The 13406-nt window shown below is 43.5% G+C and overlaps 1 protein-coding gene across 1 annotated transcript in view; it reads right to left on the bottom strand.

Annotated features, from left to right (window-relative positions):
- Positions 1-10527, bottom strand: part of LOC110570658 (collagen alpha-4(VI) chain-like) — a gene marked incomplete at its 3' end in the record, with an annotated part of 83050 nt that extends 72523 nt beyond the window's left edge. Inside the window, exons 1-4 of the mRNA XM_021678709.1 lie at positions 10452-10527; positions 6521-7123; positions 3740-4327; positions 2435-3040 (exon numbers count right to left, since the gene is read on the bottom strand). Of these exons, the coding sequence (XP_021534384.1) occupies positions 2435-3040; positions 3740-4327; positions 6521-7123; positions 10452-10527 (1873 nt within the window). The remainder of the gene's footprint in view (positions 1-2434; positions 3041-3739; positions 4328-6520; positions 7124-10451) is intronic.
- Positions 10528-13406: the final 2879 nt, after the last annotated feature.

The following is a 13406-nucleotide window of genomic DNA, read 5'->3' on the forward strand; positions in this document are numbered from 1 at the left end:
AAAGTGCCAGGGCTGGGGCAGGAGGCTGGGCTGAAGCAGAGGAACATGCGCAGAGGGCAGGGACGACACTGTGCAGGAAGCCCTGAGCCCCTGGTATACCCGCACCCTCCCACTTGGTTCTTCACTCACCGGGGTCTCAGACAGACCCCTTTCCATGGTGGTGCCCCTGCCCCTCCACCTTCCGGAGGCCAGTGCACTCATGGAGGGCCATAGCTGCCCATGGCCACAGGCTAGAGCTACACCTCCAGGCAGATGGGGCAGGTGTACTACACCTCAAGGCTACTGCCACCAGCCATGGGCCCACCTGGCAGCTGCCTCTACCAACTAGAAACCACCAGGCTGTAGAACAACGCCATTCCCATGCCAAGCCTACCCTGTGCAGCCGTGGCTCAGCCTGCCTATATGCAGATTTGTTCAATAAATATATGTACAGTACTATAACTGTATTTTCTCATCCTTATGATTTTCTTAATAACATTTTCTCTTCTCTGGCTTACTTTATTAAAGAATACAGTATATGATACATATAACACATAAAAATGTGTTAATCCACTCTTTCAGTTATCTGTAAGCATCTGGTCAACGGTAGGCTATTAGTAGTTAAGTTTTGGGGAAGTCAAAATTTACACGGAGATTTTCAGCTGTGGGGGTAGGGTAAGGGCCCCTAACCCCTGAGTTGTTCAAGGGTCAACTATATTTCCTTTCAAGTTGTCTTCAAGATTCATTCCCTTTCCTCATCATCAGAGCCACCTTGGTCTAGACCCAGGTGGCTCCTCCATATGTGGATAGATGACAGCTCAGCCTTACAGTCTTTCTGAGTCTGAGGTGTCATGTGGAATTCAGCCTGCCCCCTGAAGCCTTCCTTAAAGACCATTTTGGTCATGTCATTTTTCCTGCTTAAAAGCCTATAGTTACCTCCCAGGGACTTTGAGACCCTTGGGGTCCATTCTACCTCATCAATCTCATCTCTCACTACCTCCAAACCCTCCCCCCTCCTCCAATCGGCTCCATTTTTTTCACTTTCTTCCACATTCATCCAGCCCATTCCCACTTCCACACCCTCACTGACGCTCTTCCCCTTACCAAGAGTAGGCTCTTCTCTTCTCCCTGTATATTAAGACCATACCCATTATTGAGGGACCAACACAATTCCTCCCAGGTCAGATTCTCCATTACCTCCCCTCCCTTTCTATTCTACTTCTACTTAATGTAATGTCCGTAAGGGACTTCTTAGTTTCTTATTAGCCCTGCTTGGACCTTCCTCATCTTGTCTCACATGTGTTTGTCTCTTCTGACTATAAAATTCCCAGGACTTTCAAGCTTTACATGTTGAGAGGTCTGGGCAGAGTTATGATAGTTCAGAGAAAGGAGGGATTTATCACTTCTGTTGTGAGGATCAACCAGAAGCTCTGCCGAGAGGATAACTTAACAACTGAAGGATAAAGTTTTGTCTGTGGGCATTCCAGGCTGCTGGTATGGTGTATTCAAGGGCAGAGACAGTGGTGGGAAAGTATGACACTTACATAGCAAATGGTGAGCAGTTCAGCTTGGCTAATGGTTAGAATGTATAAAGGGACTTAGCAGGAGATGAGGTTCAATGGTTCTCATCCCCAGGGGACATTTTGAAATATATGGCAGCATTTTGAATTGTCATTGGAGATGCTACTGGCAGGGACCAGGAATGTTAGACCTCTGACAATGCACAGTACAATCCTACACTATGAATGCCTCACTCAAAATGTTAATAGCACCTCCCTTGAGCATTTTGAACACCAGCTTCTCTGGGGAGAAGCCTGAATGCTCCTTCTCCTAGAAAAGGCATATGGTAACTCGAATTATTGTTCAGAGATATTAACTCCCTATATCTCACTTCTATGGGGGAAACATACTTTCTTACGATGACATGACTATATGACTTGCTTGACCAATGGGATGTTAGCAGATGATGAAGCAGAGGTCTTAAAAGTGCTTATGTAATTAGGTTTTCTCTCTTGCACCTCTGCAGTTACCATGGGAATAATGTGTCCAGACTAGCCTAACAATCCCAGGAGGAAGATGAGAGCTATGGAGCAGAACCAAATGTAGATCAACCAACCCTCAGCCAAATCTCAAATCTGTGAACAAGCTCAGGCAATATCAGGAAAGCCATTCAGTTGAGCCCAACAAAGATCAGCTGATCCCCAGCAGATCAGCGAAAATAAATGATTCTTCTCAGCCACTGACTTTTTGGATGGCTTCTTATGCAGCCTCACTGTGACCACAGTTAACTGATATAGGGTGTATGCCCAAGGAAGCCCCATGCCTCCTCCTCTTCCCCCTGCACTGGTGCTGGTATTGCAGTACTGAGGAATCCAGAATGCCCCCCTTCTCTGCTCTTTCCCCCAGAGTTTCTGAGACCTCCCAGCGGCTCACACATGTAGGGACCAAACCTTACCTACTACAGGCTCCTTCTCAGATGCAGTCCCGAACCCGAGCTGCCCGGTCCCTTGGATCACCACACCCACATCCTGCATCAACTGTCTGACTCCACCTTGTCCTTGCATCTCATATACAAGGGGTGGGGTTGCCATCCCCTCCAGTTCTCTCCTGTCAAAGTCCTGTACACCCACAGACATGACTTTCACGCCTTTTTCCCTCAAAGTCTGTGCGGCATCCCAGACCTCATCCTCAGATTTGCCTGAGGTCATGACCACTGCATATTGCGGAACACCCTGGAGAAACCGGCTTCCTGCTGCCTCCTGGAAGAAAGTCTGATGAAGATATCGCAGAGCTTTGCCCGTCCTCCTGGAGCCACCCTGGAGCAAAAAGTGGTCACGGACATGGGCAATCATCTCATCCCGGGTCTGGTAGGTATTGAGCAAAAATTCAATGTGGCCTTGACCACCATACTGAGCCAGCCCAATCTGGTACTTGTCCCTGCCAACATCCAGCAGGTCAATCACTCTGGAGATGAAATTCTGCATCCACTGGAAACTGGCATGTGATGTGCCCTGTGAGGTGTCGGCAAGAAAGACCACATCTGCATAAGCTTGGGTGAATTCTGGAATTGAAGAGAGGAGGAAGAAGGAAAAGACATAGAGGAGAAAGTAAATCAAATCAAGATGTCATGAAAACTGAATTCAAGGATGCAGGGAATATAAGAGGGACAGGTACTATAATTATGTAACAATGTGCATATTATTCTTCCACCTCCTCTGTGTAAACCAATCACAAGACTCTCTCCCTCTTCCACCCTGCTGTCTTTGTTGTCTGCTTTATTAGACTAAAGCACCTCTCACCTATTCTTCTTCCACCAATGGAAGAGGCAAGGGAAATGGATATATGTGGAGTAGTTATTTTGTGCTAGCAGTTTTTATACACATTATTTGATTTAATCCCCATAAGCCATCCTACTAGGCAAGTGTTATTATCTTCACTGTACAGATGAGAGCATTGAAATGAAGAAGTAAAGCTGCTTGTCCTCTCTCACCTAACTAGAAAGTGGCACAGGCAGGACAAGAACATAGGTCTTCTGGACTTCCTCTGAACAACATGGCAGGATGTCCTTTTCTACCCCTGAGAACTGCATTCATTCTTCAACCCCCAGCTCCAATGTTCCTTCACCTAGGAAGTCCCCCCAGGTTCTCCAGAGATGGCAGCCAGCTCCTTCTCCTGCCCTTCCACTATACTCAGTGCATCCCGGCTCATACTGTAATTAGGTGTCCTCGTTGGAATGTTGGGTTTTGATGCAGCTTCTTACCTTTTATCTTACCCTCCACTGCTGAGCACAGAGTCTGAAGAATGCCTCCTGAGAAATCCTGAAGGGTGTTGAAGTTTTCGATGTTGAAGAGATACTTCTCAAATGGCTCACTGGCTATTTTTTGCAATTCCTGGACATCTTGGACATTGACCCCTACCACATAAACAACCACTCCATCTTCTTTTAACTTGTTAGCTGCCTCCTGAACTTCATCATTTGACTCCCCATCTGTCACCAGGATAACTATCTGAGGAACCCTGTCCTTGGCCCGGCTGCCAGCTGCCTCAGTCAAGTAGTGCCTCCTGATAAACTCCAGGGCACTCCCTGTGTTTGTGTCTCCTGTACGGTAGGGAAGATTCTGGATCTTCTCCAGGACCACACTCTTCAGAGGGTGCTGGTTCAGCTGAAAGGCTGGGTAGATGTTGTCATTATACTGAGCAAGTCCCACTCGGACCTGGTCACTGCTGATGTCAAGCCCCAAGATGACAGAGTAAAGGAAGTTCTTCACTTTTTGGAAGTTCTGGGGTCCAACGCTGGTTGAGCTGTCTACTAGGAAGACAATGTCTGCTAAGACTGCCTCTCTGCAAGCTGCAAGAAAGAGGGCAAAAGTCATGGAGTCTGTGAGTCTTCACTCAAAATGCTTAGAACCAATGGGGCTGGATGGTGTACAGAAAGGAGAGCAGGGCCAGTCAGACTAGACTCTGTGGTCCTCAGATACCCTAAATGACAGTGCTCAGAGAAATGACAACATTTTTTGTGCTTTTCCTTCCCTCAACTCCATCATCTCCTGAGGCTTCTGTCTTGTTCTACTGATACGTCTAATCTTGGAACACACTTGGACAATCCCTTGAATCTCATGAAGAAGAAAACCCCTTCTATAAATGTAGTAGCATGCTGAGAAAGGAGTTGTGCTCTTTCCAGTGGTAATAAACTTCATCTCTACAAGAGTACTGGTACCAACAGGTCAGAAAACTGGAATACATCCTGCATTCCATTATACACATCATTGTGGTTCCACCACTTAGGAGCCCTGTGACCTATGTATCACCCACCTTTCTGAGACTTGGCTTTCTTCTCTGTAGCACTGAAACTTTTATACCAGCCCTCACACTCTCACAGAGTTGTTTGGAGGATAAAATAAGATAATCTACTATAGCAGACATTATTTGTGCTCTGCCGAAGTCCTTTTGAATTCTTTGTTACCATTTCTGTACACTGTACGTTGGAGGACTTCCCTTCAGCTGCTGGAGCTGCTTTGCCTACAATATATGAAAGCCTAGCTGAAGCATAATTTATATTCCTGAGCTCTCCTGTAGGATCAAGCTAAAACTACCCTCTGGAACTTTTGCCTGAGATCACATTTTTCCTTTCTTTTCTCTACTCTCTGTCCTGCACCCCCCACATCCTTACCAACCCTTTGGGAGCTCTTCCATAATAAATAATGTATATCCAAATCCTTGCCTCAGGCTCTGCTTCTGGGGAACACAATCGATGACACTTGTCCTATTGGAATGCATCTGGTCTTAAGATCCTGGGATCAAATCCTAGCTCTGCCATCCAGTTACATTACCTTTGGCCTCAGTTTCCTCACTTGAAAAATGCAAATAATAATAACACCAATTGCCTTACATATCTATGTAAAAGTAAATACTAATTGCCTTATGTACCATACACATCCCTATGGGTCTAACAAAGAATCGCCTTATGTATGTATCTATCAGTCAGTTGGGCAATGTAAATAGGTTTGGCAAACTATATAGTACCAAGCAAATGGTAGTTAGTATTACTAAGTATATAAAACCTTTTTGTAAACCCTGAAGTGATACACAAAAGCAAGGCATATAATTTGGTTGTACAAATGCAATACTGCCACCATACACTTGCAGCATCAAATGGGTGAAAAGTTTTAGCACCTCTTCCAATTTACCTGCCTTCTGTAGAAATGCCACAATAATGAATAAGTAATGAAGGCTCTATCCTCTTATGCATTTTGATGAAAACCACTAGCAAGCTTCTCTTCCTCTGCTCAAAGGTCTTTGCTTTCTCATAGAATTAAGTAATTAACTCATAAAGGATTTCGGCAAGTCTCTGCCCCATCACCACTGACAGACATACAAAGCTAATGAGTTAGATCATCACAGGTAATGATCATAATGCTATCACCTCTGATGGGCTGAGCACTGCGATAAGCACCTGACTTGCATAATTTTATTTAATGATTTCAACAACTCTCTGAGGCAGGTACTACCATCCTAGGAAGAAAACTTAGATTCAGAGAGATAAAGTAACTTGTTCAAATTGACACAGTTAAAAAGTGGAGAAGTGGGATTTGAACCCAGACCGTACTTTCCCCTAAATTCATGCTCATAACCAATACTTTATACCAACACACTGGCAATAAACTAAGCAATAAGCAAGCTTCCTGGAAGATCTGTTGCCCCTCTCCCCTCCTCGACCCCCCATCCAGACAACATGGATAAGTTCAATCTAGGAAGAATATCATTCTAGGAACAAATATTCTTCCTCCAAAAATGGACTTCCACTACATCTGCATATAGAACCAGCATATGGCCCATGCTATTTATTTAAAAAGATGGTAAGTCTCTGGTCAATGATTGGAGAGGAGCATAGAGTACAGATAGTTTAGTGAGACTGTAATATTAAAATTCAACATGCATACATATGGAAAATAAGGAGGACAGTGGGAGAGATGAAGAAGAGATAAAGCTTTGAGCTCTGTGATTTCTAGATCAGAAACAAGAAGGGGCAAGTCTTCTGTACCTGGAAAGACGTTGTCAACAGGCTGAACTGCCTTTGCCAAAGTGTCACAGAGCTGTTGCCGCAGCTTCTGAGCATGACTGCCCAGATCAGAGAAGTTGGGAACAAAAGAGGCGAACTTCTCCTCAGGACTGCTCGCAATCTCCTTGAGCTCGGCCAAAACCGCATCTTTGACACCAACGGTATAAAGCCGGACGCCCGCCCTCCTGAGGGCCTTGGCGGCTTCCTGCGCACCGTCCTCAGCTGGGCTGCTGCTGATCACCAGGGCCGTCTGAGGCACGCCCTGGCTTGCCCGACTCCCTGCTGCTGCCTGGAAGTGCTGATCTAGAAGGAACTGCAGGGCCAGGCCCAACCTGTGGCCCCCAGGCCGAAATTGAAACCTTTGAATGTGTTTCAACACATCGACTTTGCGGGGGTAGGTGGAAAGTAGGAATTCGGAATGGGGCATGTCGCCGTACTGAGCCAGCCCCACGCGGATGGTCTCTTTGCTGACATTGAAGCTGTTTACCATGATGTACAAGAAGGTCCGCATGCTGTGGGTATGTTGGGGGTTGATGTTGGCGTCCACTAGAAACACGACATCTCCCACAGACGCTTCCCTGCAGACTGGGGAAGAGAGTCAATTCAAGATAAAACAGCACAAAATTGACAGCTTCTGGCAGTGACTCTATCTCTCCCCATTCGTTGCCTTCACAGCCTGCAGATCGGCCTGCACAGCTCTTTGACAATAGCTAATATGCATCTTCCTTTGCTTCCTCATGGCCACCATCTACCCTTGTTCACCTGCCACTCTCTGTTTCATTCTAACAGACATCTGACCCCCTCAGTGAGATCCCTGACCACGGCCCTCCACCCATCCCTTAAACTTAATAAAAGAAAATATTTTCAACCAGTAGAGGATGCTGTTGGTGCCCCGCCTAGATCTTTGCTGGCTGGCACACCTGCTTCAAGGGCTACAGTTAACTGCTCCCCTCTGACACTTGGTCTAGAGACCTGTCCATGCTGAAGGGAGCAGAGCAGCCACATCTGGAGACACCTGGAAAGTTATACCACCTGGGTGGCCAATGGTCAATCATATGGGCTTACAAGCACCTGGCCCCCTTGCCTTACTGAAACAACTCATGGTGCCATTTATGTTCCAGCATCTTCCATGGCTCAGGCCAAGGCTGGATGTTACCTGAGGCTACATCCTTGCTTGGCTTCTTCACCCCCAGCCTGTCTCACTTCTCTTATTCCCTTACAGGTCTGTCCTAAAGAGTACTCCCTCACAATAACACATTCACCAAATCCCTGTCCCAGGCTCTGCATCTAGAGATTAGAACCTGACCTAAGACATCTGCTTTCCAGCTTTGACCTCTGGCACTCCCTAGCTACCACCAGCCCCTTTTAGTTTTATCTCGTGGCATTACCATAAGCGTGGCTCCCATTTGGCTCCTTTGGCTCCTTTGGCTCCCTGAACTCAAGCCTGCACTGTACAACTACTTCCAAACCCAATTCCAACCCCGGAAACACAACCCCAACAGTGGCCAGAGCGAGTGGTGCTCCAGCTGGGCCCACCCTGGTCTCCAGCATGGAAGGGATCAGAAGCCAGCTGACTGCAGGACTTGAGCCAATAGTTCATCTTTCTGCTTCTCAGATTGCATCTCTCTACTATAAGGGCTTGACCAGATGACCTGGTCTCTTCCAACTCAAACATTGCATTTCTGTGACAAGAAGTAAATACACAAATTAAACACTGTGCTCGTGCGGACCAAAAAAAAAGGGAAGAGGTGATTATGATCTCTCTGTTTGTCAGTAACCATCATGACATTTCCCCCACGCTTCGCAATGTGATTGTCCGTGCTGATGGTAGGAGAACCCGTGAATCAGTGATGAGAGAGAGGAGAAACAAAAGCAGAAACCAGCTGAAGAGGATGTTAGTTTCAAGTGGCTCAACAACCAGGGAATGAGTATCCCACGCTGGTTAAATACATTTTGCATTTGGTCTTGTGCCAGGAGAGTTAAAATACTGGCTGGGGCTGGCCCCACACTCACTCTCCCCGCTCCATTTTGCTCTCCATGGTCCAAGCTCCATGTGGCCCCTACATGCTAGTCCATCCACTGAGTTTCTTTCCCTTTCTCTCTCTTTTCTTTTTTCTAATAAATTCCCATAGAATCATGTTCTTTTATCTTGGTTTGTAATGTAACATTCATCAATGTGCTTATTCAACTAATGGCGATCTCCCCAACTAGACAGTGGGCTCCATGCAAACAGACACTGTATCTTTCATTTGTTTGTCCATCACTCAGGTGTCTAGCATAGAGTAGTCACCCAAAAAAATATTTAAGGAAGGAAATACTCGGGAATGAGAGAAGGAGAGAGGGAGGGACAAAGGGAGAAGATATCACAAGAATGGAAATATTGAACATTAATGAAACTAAATAAGGGAATCAGAACATTTTAGAGCTAGAAAGAATCCTATGAGATAATGTGATACAATACCATAGCCACGAGGTACATGTGGTGATTGAGCACTTGGAATGTAGCTAGCACAAATGAGAAAATAAATTTAAAATTTTACTGAATTTTAATTTAATTTAAATAGTCACATGCGACTAGTGGCCACTGTATTGAAAAATGCAAGTATAGAAGAATGTAAACCAAATTTACCCATCTTGCAGATAAGGGAAATAAGATCTAGAAAGCAAAGTAACTCACGTAAATCAGTTCGAACAGCCAGTATTAGAAACCAGGTCTCCTGACATCCAGTTCATACTCTGGACTGCCATAATGAAGATTAAATTAAAAATCCATATTATAGGAAGGCAAAGACCTTGTAAGAGTTTAGGCAGAGAAGGGCTGACGAAGGGTGGTATGCTCTAGGGACACTGAATCACTTCTAGGTTCCAGAGTCCCACTTCTCAGGAGTTTGCCTAATCTTGATCATAAAGCCGAGTGGAATGATTATTGAAAAGGCAGATAATAAATGAGCTCATGGCCCTTTAAGCTTTACTTCCCTTTGGTGCTCCAGAATGCAATCCTGTTGAGAGGAAAGAATTCAGTGAGTGCTCCAGGGATGGCTGCCTGGTTTGTCCCCTTAACATCTCTTTCAGAAGAAATCAAACACAGACTTGAGAGTGTTTCCGTGATCTTTCCGAACAGGAGAAAACTCACAGCTGTGGAACAGTTTTCCAGGCAAATAAGTATGGGTTCCATGATGTGCACCTCCAGAGATGTATTACCTTTTCATACATTGTTACTTTTCTTAACCCCTCCACCAGCCCTTTGTCATTTTAGAAGGTGTTCGAAACATGAAAAGACTGACTGTCACAGCTTCTGTTCACAAGAGCGGGGAGTCAGAGCTGGAGGGAAAATTTAGAGAGCTTCATGGGTTTTTTTTTTTTCCAACAAATAACAGTGTATGTAATTATATATAAATATTTAAACCTCAATATTGTCTCAGTGGGGCTTCGAGCTACTCAAACAATCTTCTCTTCATGAGACTTTCAGCATGAAAAGTCAGAACAATCTGTTAAAATGACTGCAAAAAAAATTCCAGAGGTGTCACTGGCATTTAGCGAAGCTATCCATCTCATGATGACAATTACCTCACAGAACAGCTCTGCTAAAGGAGACAAAGCAAAATGCGGAGTCAAGAGAGTAGGCCCATGTTTACAAAAGCATTTGAGAGCCTGGTAATACATTCAGAAGTATAGCATTTTTTAATAGCTCTTTTATTTATTTATTTATTTATTTTTGTCATTTGAGGTTAAGCTTTGAAAAAAATCAAGTGCCCGCTGTTCACTAAAAGCTTCTAGATTCTAAGCTCTCCTGAAAAGAAGCATTTCCCTTCCATTAATTATGAAGCTTCTGTACTATTTTCTTTTAAGATTGTCACTACCATAGGTCCCTGGCAAGGTCATCATTTTTGGCTTAGAGAATCCAATGCATTACCAATTCTCTGTGACTTGATGAAGCCAAAACTAGCTGCAAGAATGATGAACTCCCAAAACGCCTTCCAAGTCTCCATTCTGGATATGGACCTAGGGGAAAAAAAGAAACCTCATAATTAAAATTCTGTCTTCATACATTTTAAATGAGTGCATCATATCATATGTTAATTATATCTTAAAAAGTTGATTTAAAAAAATATATAGAACCATGTCTTTCCCCAGACCAACAGAAACTTGATACAAAATTAAGGGCTTATTGCTACATTGTTTCAATTGTTCAGGGAAGATGGTCTTGCTAACCCAACTCAGGAAGAGTTTTGTAAACACCGAGTGTGTACCTCAGACTTCACTGTTTAAAATTGTCCAGATAGGACTATAAAAGGATAAAGCATATGGGGCATGGGTAGAATTTCTGTTTCACACACTGAATCCGTTTGGTGGAACATAAACATTTCTGGATGATTTTGCTTGTATTTTTATACAAGCATTGGATGACCTTATAAATATTTGTGGCATGCAGAAATATTCAAATATCTCAGGAGCACATCTGCCTGATAAAATGAGGATAGCCTGAAAATATTTTATATGTTCCCAGAAGAAGCCGAATATCAGACTTCCCTCCCCTAAACTTGGATTCATTCCTGAAGGCCTCCATGAAAATTATCCAGTCCCAATTCCATTTCTGTTTTTTTGACTCTAAAGAAGTCCATGTGTTTAAAAATAAGAAAATCATGACATTCACATTGAATGAGGTTTCAACTGGAACAGGGAACACCTCCTCTTTATCTTCTTAGCCAGCCATCCTCAGCATCCTCAGGGGGTTAAAAGTAAGGATTCTTGGGCGCCTGGGTGGCTCAGTTGGTTAAGCGACTGCCTTCGGCTCAGGTCATGATCCTGGAGTTCTGGGATCGAGTCCCACATCGGACTCCCTGCTCAGCAGGGAGTCTGCTTCTCCCTCTGACCCTCCTCCCTCTCATGCTCTCTGTCTCTCATTCTCTCTCTTGCAAATAAATAAAATAAAATAAATAAAATCTTAAAAAAAAAAAAGCCCCGCGTCGGGCTCCCTTCTCAGTGGGGAACCTGCTTCTCCTGCCGCTCCTCCTGCTTGTGCTCTCTCTCTCTCTCTCTCTCTCTGTCAAATAAATAAAAATAAAATCTTAAAAAAAAAAAAACAACAGAAAGTGGAGGTGGAGCCATCCTATTTCCCTAAGGACACATTTCTACTGTGCATGCTTAATTTACTACTTAGAAATGACTCAAGGGGTGCCTGGGTGTCTCAGTCGGTTAGGCGACTGCCTTCGGCTCAGGTCATGATCCTGGAGTCCCGGGATCGAGTCCCGCATCCGGCTCCCTGCTCGGCGGGGAGTCTGCTTCTCCCTCTCCCCCTCCCCCTGCTTGTGTTCCCTCTCTCGCTATGTCTCTCTCTGTCAAATAAATAAATAAAATCTTTAAAAAAAAAAAAAAAGAAATGACTCAAGGATGTGAGATAACCACATCTATTTTACTATTTTATGGTAACAGAAAATACTGGGAGAATCCTTGACCTCAAAGGTCAAGACTTAATTCTGGTGTCAGCTTGACCATTTGCTTTGTGGACTTGAGCTAGCCAGTTCACCTTTTGAGGTTTATGTGAGGACTCTCAAGGGCTTGATACTGATCTGGGACACCTACTACATTGCCCACTATATTACAAACACTCTCCAAGGTATTGGTCCAATAATTTTCCAATAATAGATGTGATATAATTGGATTTCTCTGTTCCTCAGTTTCTACATCAATCTCCCACTAATGCCTCCTCATGAAGGTATATAGGTAATTTGAGGGAAGATACTTTAAGACTGTAAATATCTTATTCCCCAATAAACTCTCATCTAATGGCAAAGTAAATGAATGCATGATCATAAAGAATAGAGCTTGAGAATAAAGAGCTTGAGAGTTTGAAAGTGCCAGGAAGTATGATCCAAAATAAATTCAGATGTTATGATTATGATTATTATTACTATTGTTACAATCAAATACCATACCATAACTTTTTAACTCTTGGATTAATAAAGTTGGATGAAACAGAAAACCTTGAAATAGGGTATCTACATTTTCATATTCTGTTATATCCTAATTATTAGTATTAATGCAACTAATCACAAGAAATGAGAAGTATTTTTAGTTAGTTGTAAATAAAGTACCAGAGCTTTTTATGGAAATCCAGTGGAAAAGCCAGAAGTTTATAAACATTTTACAGCTGTGCATATGTGTATTTACATTGATGAAGAGAAAAAGGTCTATAGATTAAGGACTTAACACCTATATTTTATATACTATTTCATGAAGATGTTTATATCTAATTTAAGCTGCTGAAGGGGTTTTGCATTTGAATATGTAGGGTTCATTGTGGAGGCAAAAAAAAAAAATGAAGCCATTAAAAGAAGAGCAATTAGGTAGGGCTAGCATAGAATACTGATTCTTTCTGGAAATAATTCTAATGAGTGTGGGGTAGAAAGACACTTCTCTCAAAGTATGCTGAGAGAAGTCAAATAGTTCAATAGTTGACTAGGACAATCTATTTTTTAAGACTGATTCATTCAATTAAAAAAAATTATCTTGCAAGTAACCACCATAGTAGTAATTGATTCAGGGGAGAATCATCAAATGAAGCTAAAACTATTGGGTAGAAGCACATTGGGGAACAAGGTTTTAACACAGTCTCAAAGTATCTCCTAACAGGGGCACCTGGGTGGCTCAGTCGTTAAGCGTCTGCCTTCGGCTCGGGTCATGATCCCAGAGTCCTGGGATCGAGCCCCGCATCAGGCTCCCCACTCTGCAGGAAGCCTGCTTCTCCCACTCCCCCTGCTTGTGTTCCCTCTTGCTGTGTCTCTCTCTGTCAAATAAATAAATAAAATCTTTAAAAAAAAAAAAAAGTATCTCCTAACAAATTACTTGTACGTTACAAAGGGCAAAA

Source organism: Neomonachus schauinslandi, chromosome 1 (genome assembly GCF_002201575.2).
Source record: "Neomonachus schauinslandi chromosome 1, ASM220157v2, whole genome shotgun sequence".
NCBI classification, from domain to species: Eukaryota; Metazoa; Chordata; class Mammalia; order Carnivora; family Phocidae; genus Neomonachus; species Neomonachus schauinslandi.